The 9,171-nt window shown below is 36.0% G+C and overlaps 1 protein-coding gene across 1 annotated transcript; it reads right to left on the bottom strand.

Moving 5' to 3' along the window:
* Nucleotides 1-5,258: 5,258 nt before the first annotated feature.
* On the bottom strand, nt 5,259-8,830 carry LOC149004202 (RNA-binding CRS1 / YhbY (CRM) domain-containing protein). The gene is given in 6 exon segments (XM_089168117.1): nt 5,259-6,313; nt 6,468-6,595; nt 6,726-6,951; nt 7,056-7,183; nt 8,229-8,574; nt 8,576-8,830. Coding segments are annotated over 6 exon segments (1,113 nt in total). The 5' UTR covers nt 8,765-8,830; the 3' UTR covers nt 5,259-6,217.
* Between the last annotated feature and the right edge of the window lie 341 nt (nt 8,831-9,171).

Raw genomic sequence — 9,171 nt, 5'->3', positions numbered from 1 at the left:
ATCTCTTTGGGGTATGGACATCCATAATAAATTTTTTTTTTTTAAGAGAATTATTTTTTTTTTTTTTTTTTTTTTTTTTTTTCCTTCCCCCCAAACTATGTTTTGCAATCAATGTCAATTTCTTTTGATTTGAGATACCTTTAGCATTTAGGTTTCCTACAATTCATAGTTTCGTTGCTTACTCATTTATGTCATTGTCAAATTTTATTCATTTATTTATTTTTCTTCACCTTAGTCAAAGGGCCCATAGTGGGGCAAGGGAAGGTGTGGTAAGGTTAGAGGTTTGAAACCATGACCTCCTTGGATTTTCTATCTTTACAAAGGAGACTGCCACCATTACCAAGTTTTATACTTGTTAGAAACTTATTTTATTTCTTTGATGGTTTCTTGGTGTTGCTATTTTAAACATTTAGTTGATTCTTCGTAGAGCTTGTTAGAACCAATAGACCAGAGGCACAGTACAGACAGACCAATTACAGAATCAAGAAGAAACAAATATATAAAATATTATTTATGTCAGAATCACTTACTCGAATGTAGTAGAATGAGCGAAAGGAAAAAACAACACGAACTTTCACAGAGTGAGTTGAGGTGTACGAACTGTACTTTTCCTTAAGGTATTTGAACGCCCCCTTTTATGCTGCTGGGTTTGACCTTGACGTTCTTACCTCCAAGATACAACAACTCTTAGATCCGAAGGCAGCACTCCAACGGAGTCTACTTGCAAAGGAGATCCGAAGGTAATACACAGCACCGAATGAAGAAAACAAAAGAAGGAATTTTCTAACACTAGATTTTCGAAATTCTGTTTTTCACCAAAAACGGAATGGAATCTTGTTCAGAGCTTAACCTCTATTTACTGACTCGTATGGCCACCTTCAGAGGGCTGCACATGTACGTAAAGTCACCTGCAGAGGGTTGTGACTGTATGATCAGTCACCTCCCTACTGCAAAACCTAAAAACGGGATAGTATATTTAATTAATTATAAATTTAGGGGGTTCTATATGTAATTTGTCATTCTTTTTTCTTTTCTTTTTTTTAAATTTTGGGTTTGATTGGAAAACTAACTTTATTGATATGTTACGGAAAACGTTTAAATGAACAAACTTGAATCCAAGAAGTGGAAATAAACCAATCTATTAGTCGCGAGAGTGACTTTTAAATGTTGAATGAAAAAGAAAACTTAGGCTTTTACTGTAAGGAAGCATTGATTAGCATGTATGATTAGGCATTGATAGGATTAGAATTCAGTTTAATAGGAAAGAATCTCTATCATGACTTGTGATTGTTCTTTGAAGAGAGCGGAAGGCACATGGACTTCAGTTCAGGATGAACATGAAGAACATGAATTATTTTGAGAAATTTCATTATTGTACAAGTTATATGGTGCACTAGGATTTGCTGAAAACCATACGTTTGTTTTATCGAATGATGAACGTAATTGATCCTCTTGAAAGGTTATCTTAAGGGAGATGAGTTGGAAGGGCATGGTGTGCGAATTAGATCAAGAGCGTGCTTGGACCTTTTTTGTTCCATAGAGAACAGAAGATCTCTTGCTAAAATTACCAACTCAACTTAGTTACTCAATGCAATGTTAAAATGGGAATGTGTATGCAGCTAGCACAATGTAGCAACCTATTATGTAGAGGTAGTAAGACCAAAAAGGTTTGGTTTCAAACCTCTGTCCCTTTACACCTCCCTTCAATCATCGGTCCTTATGACTTGTATAGCTTTAGGGTTTGAATTAATTTTAAAGTCAACTATGACCATTTAACCACCAAATTATCAACTCTAGAACTCAAGCTTCCCTTACAGTTATGAAACCAACTATGACCATTTGCCCACCAAATTATCAAATCCCAAGCCCCAAAATAAATTTGCATAATTTTGCTAAGACTCGGGATACTTGACTTATATAGATTGATGGACGTTTGAAATAAGTTTTTTGGACCCATGTAGGGAGATTTCAACCATCTCAACTCAAAAGGTTAAGATTAATGGTATTAAAATTTTAATCAAGAGTTAGAACCCCTCAACCTAACTACAAATTAATCCCACCTTATATTAGAATTATGTTGGGTTTTGTAATGAAAATCACTTTATTTCTTTTGAGTTCAAATTTGAATTTAGTGGGTTCCACTTAGTGTTAAACATGGGTTAAGTGTTTGGTATCAATTAAAAGGGTCTTGAGAGAGGTAAATGGGGTGAGAAAAAAGGAGAGTTTCTAATGAGTTCTACAAGTGGCATCAGAGCTAGGAGGTCACGTGTTCGAATCCATTGGAAGATTTTAGGGCCTCGCCTACACAAGCACGAATAATAACGACTACACAAAACATATTTCAATAACAAAAGGAAAGTGGTTTTGGAGTGAAACAAGCACGGACAATCAAACAAAATCTATCCGAACTAACACGCAATATCCATCCAAAAATTAAAGCAAAGCAAAACAAAAATTGAGAATTCACATATTTTCCTCAGTTCTCTTCTTCCTGCCTCTCAATTCTTCTGTCTGTATAAAAAAACGGATAGCAATAGAAGTCCAGCAACAGCCACCCTCCATCCATCAACCTACATACAAAACATAGAAAACAGAAAGAAGAATGAGAGGGTGACTAAGGTATGTTAGAAAAAATAAAAAATAAAAATCAAATTACCTTGTCCGGCTGAAGAGCCGACGACGGGAAATTTTGATGGAAAAAAAACTTTTTTCACAAATCTGAATTTTTAGAAGATGACAAAGCTTATATTGGTACAATATCATTACATTCGAGAAGTTATTGAAGACAGAAAGATCTAATTGTTAAAAATTGGAACCAATGAGAATGTGGCAGATATGCTTACCAAGATTGTCCAAGGAGAGAATTTGAATTGGTGTATATCTTCTCTTGGTTTCAAGAAACATGATTTGACAAGTCAGTGATTTCCATCAAGGAAGAGATTGTCGGGTTTTGTGATGAAAATCACTTTATTTCTTTTAAGTTTAAATTTGAATTTGGTGGATCCCACTTAGTGTTAAACATAGGTTAGATATTTTGTATCATTAAGAGGCCCTTGGGAGAGGTAAATGGGGTGAGAAAAAGAGAGTTTCTAATGAGTTCTACAAGTGGTATCAGAGCTAGGAGGTCACGTGATCAAATCCTTAGACAACCTTGTTAAACATATCTGGAAGGGCATAACATCAATAGACAAGTTATAGGATCATAAGTTAAGCAAGAGTGGACACTTGGAATGATAGTTGCAAGGTTGCAGCACCATCTCCAAAGTCTCAACAGCAAAAGAGGGATAAAAAATAATACAAAATAATAGAATAGAGAGTGGAAGTGATGAACCATATCTTGTAGTTGTAGATGGAGACAAGGAACAATGATTAACAATGAGTTTTGGTGGAATTTTTTCCACAAATGCCTAGGAGTTGCTTTGGGAAGCTCTCCCCACGTTCTCAGGAGTGAAAATGATTGCAATAGGGCTCAAAACACAAGGCTAGTATAAATAGAATAGGGAATATTCCAAGAATCATTAACTTGTCTGTCTGGGGAACTTTGGTCGATGGCATCGACCAAATTTTCTTTCAACAGAAAATCAGGTTTTGATCAGCAAATTCGGACAGGGATATGGAGGGCTATACAAGGTCAAATTGAATGGGGTTTTCTTCTACAATTCAATCAAGAAGTCTAGTTTCGGGGAATACCTTCGGATTGTGCACGGGAGTCCATTAGGTACTTCAACTAAATCACTTTTCTTCGATGCGTAGACTTTCACTAAACACCAACAATGTACTCAAGTAAGGGGTATCATCGTCAATGTCCATGGGCTCGGTCTCCGACTCATAATTATCAATCAAAAGGGTCCATAAGTCTCTTCTACCACCATTTCGGGTCTTCGGACCTAAAAACAACAGTGGGTTCGACTTAGGGTAAGGGTTAGGATAGAGCTGAATTTTATATTAATGGTGCTATTTGGGGAGAATTTTTGGAGGATTTTAGGATATCGCGGGTTGTGCTTGAGATTCAGTTATCCAAAAATCTCACTTTGAATCTGGGGGAATTGTTGGAACATCGTCAGACTGTGCCGAGATTTCCAAATGTCCACCCAAACAATTACTCTTAAAGAATGTAGTCAAGATACAAACTTTAGGTCAAAAAAACATTAGATCACACAAATTATAGGTAAGAGCTACGTTAAACTAAGACATTTATATCACAAGTTATAAGATACAACCCTGAAATGTCATCTTTTACATCTTTCCTCATTAGAAGGACCAAGTTAAATTGATAATCTTTCTATTGAAAAAAATAAACTAATAATTTCTTGTGATTAAATATTTTCTTTATATTTTGATATTCTAATCCATGCTTAACCTACTCTCAACTCGTGGGTCAATAAACGGTTCAACTTTGTTATTTTGACATTTTTCTAAGTGATAGATTTTACAAAAAAAAAGAAAAAAAAAAGACAAGCTTTTTAAAAGCAAGCATATATAACATTTTGAAAGGTAGATTCGATCCCATTCATTGCATAGGTAAATTTTGGCTTTTTTGTTTTTTTACCAGAAAATATTGTAGACCTTATACATATGTTTTTTTAATTTGTTTTTAACGAGTTAATTTTAGTGATAGGGAGAGTTCAATTTGCTTTTTTGAATGAAAGAAACAAGAACGCAAGACAAAAACAAAGAATAAACAAAAATAAAACGAATAAATTGTTTATATAGCAAACTGAACTCTTCTTGTTCGAACTCTCTTTCCTGGGAGAAGGAGGACAGCAGAAACAGCACAACGGTTCCACCCACCAACCAACCACCGTTGTCAACTTACATACAAACAGAAAATAGAAAGAATCAGAGGGATGACTAAGGAAGAAAACATTAAAAAAAAAACAACAAAAAATTACATTTGCGGGTGAAGAAGCAGAGCCGGATGAAGAGGCAACAGAGCCAACCGAAGGAGAAGGAACGAGGCTGGCTAAACACAATTGGAGAGGGGTCAGGCCGGCAGGAGCCGCTGCAATGGCGTCAATTGACTACCAAAATGCCAATGCCCGACCAAAATTTATCGCCACCAGTTTGTCAAAATTGATCTCCGCCTGCTCGTAAAATTGATCTCCGCCGACTCTACAAAATTTATCTCCTCTCTAATGAACAAGAATGCAAGACAAAAACAGAAAAAGAAAAAGACATTTTTACGATTTGCATTTTTTAAAGGCAAATTATAACTCTTGGTTTAAGGTTCGGTTTTAGACAGACTATAATTGAACCAATCCATTATTAAATTAAATCCCAAGAACCGTGCCTAGAACCAAACCAAACCGAAGCGAAGTGATTAATATGTGAATAAAGGAAAATGGCCTGGGATCTAAATTCTGATTGAGAGTATACTGAAGCATTAAGTATTGAAGAAGGTACTATAACCCATTCAATGCATTTAGAAAGGAAAGTGCCCTATCTCCATGCTGTTTTTCAAATACTCTGATGTTCTTTTTTCCTTATACATTAACAAGTAATGTAAAATTGCATCGACTCTGCAACAATTGCGATGTTGTTTGTTAATTATTTTACGTGAAGTTGTTGTATTTTCCTATTTTATAGGGTAGCTTGGTGATTTACAAGACATAAGGGACTGAAAGTTCAAATATTTCTTTCTTGAGTAGTGTTAAATTAGAACACTACATTTCAGTCCTCTGAGAGGGTTTTAATTTTGAAGTCCCAGTGTCCATTCTAACTTGAATAACATTCTCTCTGCTCAGTCTACAATTTGCAAACTATCAATTGGATTCTCTCATTGTTATTTGTCTTCCTTCTCATAATTCAACTTACATCATGTACGAGTATGAAAAGGTATTTTGATGTAGAGAAGGGTATCTTAGAAAGATACTCAAGCAGTGTGGTTTGTGACTGCAAGGTTTAAAGTGTACAGGTAGATATGGTACATATACATTATCTAACAAAATTCTCTAACTTGGATAATATTAGTTAAATCACATATTTTTTTAAGTCATAAATGTAAAAAAAGAATAATAGTAAAAATTTGTGATCTAAGGCTGTTGCACCAAATAGGCTCCATTTTGGTGTTCAATTCACCTACCTTTCGTAGCCCTTCATGGATGCTGACTACTCAGTCTTTTATATGCACGTATCCTAACATACTGCAAGAAATAATTTGGATGTTGCTGTGCTTCAAACAAAACTCCAATGGCTCTGTTTCAGTGTAGTTTGTGTGTCACTGATTGACGAACTCTGTGTCCTGATCTTTTCTACCCCTCCAAAGTACTATTTGCCCATTCTTGAACAAGACCGGTACACAAGGCACCAAATCCTGAATCCAAAGGAACCTTAAATTAGTCACCAGTGAAAAGTATAAGATCAATATATTACTCAAACTTCAAGAAGATTTAATGTCAGATCAGAAAAGAAATTTATTTGTGCAAAATGAAAGTAAAACAACTGGAATAACACAGAATTGACCTTACCCTTAGCTTCAGACCAATCTTCTTGCAGTCACTGGTATCTACATAAGTGCAATCTAACTTCACAACTTCTTCAGTTTTAAAGGCCTCCCTTACTCTTCCTACAACGTTCACATAGACTCCGTTTCTAGCTGCATTTTTTGGCAAACCAAAAATGAATAAATAAAATAAGAATCTATCTTTGCTTATACATCCATGCTATTAGACCTGATCACTTACACCATTATTCAATTAATTATAAAGGAACTCCAACCCACTTACTGAGTTTCATCAGCGGGAGAGAATTCAATCCTTTGCTTCTCATTTCTTTAGTTTCCTCAAATGTCAAGCCATCAGCCACATTTTTCACAAGCCTTGGATAGATTGGTGCGTACGGCTTCCACAACATCAAAGGGATAACAGGTCTGTTCTGGGGATCATAATTCCGACCCCGAAACAAAAGCAGGATATTTATGTTCCGGTAGATAATCTTTCCTCCAGTTTTATCCTACAGAAGACTGCACAACGATCAATGACAGCATTCTCAAGAAACCAAAATGCTGAGAAAATAGAAGAAGTAATTTCTGTATATATAATATCACAAGATTCAACCTCAAGGTGAAAGCAAATATTATCCATGTCAAGTGTTGGCACCCCCAAACACTTGATTCTCACAGCTTCAGCTCTCTTCCAGTGGCTGTGGATGTCATCCAACATGTTGTGTGTAATTCCCCCCTTCCCTACCAACGAACCATGACATCAATAATTCAGTCATTATTAAAGGAAAAACAATCAAGAATCGCCACAACAAAGTTAGAACTGGACTTCATCATAAAGAAAATGAATGCACATGTTGTATGTCTATCAATTATTCACTTTTCCCTGGGAAAGTAGCAGGTAGCAGTCCCATAACTGGGCACATGTTAAGGGTGTTTTTTCTTTTTTTCAATAGGTCTGACTCTGTTCTGTTCAAAAGCGGGAGAAAAGGTGTGAATCAACCCTAAAGACCTGGTAGTAATGGCCATTTACAGACCACACAAGCTACCAGGTACACTTGACAGTTGTTTCCAACTTGTTCATATTAATGCAGCTGAAATGCTGTAATTCATTCAGTCTGAAGATGTGAAGTAATCAAAATGACTACTGTTAGTGTTATGTTGTGCATTAAGCCCTGTGTTTCAGAACTTCCTACAAAAGCATTTCCCTGTCTTGCATAAATAGATCAAAAGTGTACACAGACAATAGACAAGGTCTGAATTCATTGCTTAGAACATTGGCACAAAATTTGACAAAGATGGTCCAGATTTCAAAAAGAGACCAAGATAAGATAAATGGCTTTGAACTTTGAAAAGTCCCTGGTTTTGACAGGCTTAGACAAGTTTCAACAACACCTAAAAAATTTATATTCATTCTAACCAATTTCAACCACCCCAGTTCCGATAGTTTCTACAATTTTCAGCAAGTTGCATCACAAGTCGAGTTTTCTTCATAAATCCATGGTTTGAATCAAACTCAACCATATCTCGGTTCATGCGATGTGGAATACCGATATAAGCAATTTAAATTAAATCAGTTAAAAGCATATTCAACGTTGAAATCAAAGGCTATAGTTTTCTGTTCCATTCTAATTCCATTTTACAGCAAAAAAAAAAAGGAGAAAAAATCAATTGTTGCGAGGAAAATACAGCTCCGAGGACAAAATGACGATAAGATCTTCATCATAGAGATACAGAGATTTTGTATTTCTTCAAACAAAAAGTCATTGAGCAAGCCAAAAAGAATCACCTAAATTGATTTGTCGAGAACAGTCGTTGTGCCGATACCGCTCTACAAGATCTTCGACTTCTTCTTCGGTAAGGGGATCCCCAAGCACCGCATTTCGTTCTTCCATTACCTTCTCTACATCCACTGACCGTTCCGCCGGCGCACAAGTCCCATTCCATTTGCGACCAAGACGGCCAGGACCAAAAGGAGAGAATCTCGGCGGTTCTCTAAAACCTATCGGCTGGATAGATGGATTAGTCTCAGAGTAAGAGTATCTGAAATCAAAGGGAAGGTCAGAATGAAAAGGAAGGTTATCATCGGTAACAGAATCGAGTGTTCTCGAGGTACTTTTCGGCTTCGGCTTCGGGATTTTTAGCTTTTGCAATAGGAGAGAAGGGAGGATCGTAGATGTCGTCAGTTGGAGTTGTAGAATGGTTTATAGAACGGAAGCTGAAGACTACCAAAGAAGAAGTACGAAATGGTAGGTGAGATGAGAGGTTTACGTTTGACAGCTGAGCTCGAGAAGCTGAAGAATGCCATGAGAAGAGCTTAAGCATCTGCTGCAACCCTGCAAAAATACCAACCTTTTTAGGGTCAACCACAAGCGCACCCTAAAGAGCTAAGGTGAGCAAAGTTTTTAAACGTAAAGTGAGAGAAGTTTTTCTGTGTTAATGTATGATTTTAAAAAAAATAATTGGTCATCAAAATCCAAATATTGATAATATGGTTAACAAAATATATACATCCAAAAAAAAAATAGAAAAAATATAATAAAATAATGTATTACATAATTTGAAGGATATTTTGGTCTCTTTATGATTGAAATTTGAATAGAATAATGTGTTACTCAGTTAGAAGACAGAAGAACCACGGTTTGAAAAGCGAGGTTTAGAAGTAGATGGAGTTTTGCCACCGAAATCCCGCTATGGCAGAGAGAATATCGCTCTAGAGTTGCAGATTTTTG

The sequence above is a fragment of the Hakea prostrata genome, chromosome 9 (assembly GCF_041222555.1).
Source record: "Hakea prostrata isolate BN-2017 chromosome 9, UWA_Hpros_2, whole genome shotgun sequence".
Taxonomy (NCBI): Eukaryota; Viridiplantae; Streptophyta; class Magnoliopsida; order Proteales; family Proteaceae; genus Hakea; species Hakea prostrata.
The sequence above is the reverse complement of the archived record's forward strand: the minus strand, read 5'-3'. Positions and strand labels throughout refer to the sequence as shown.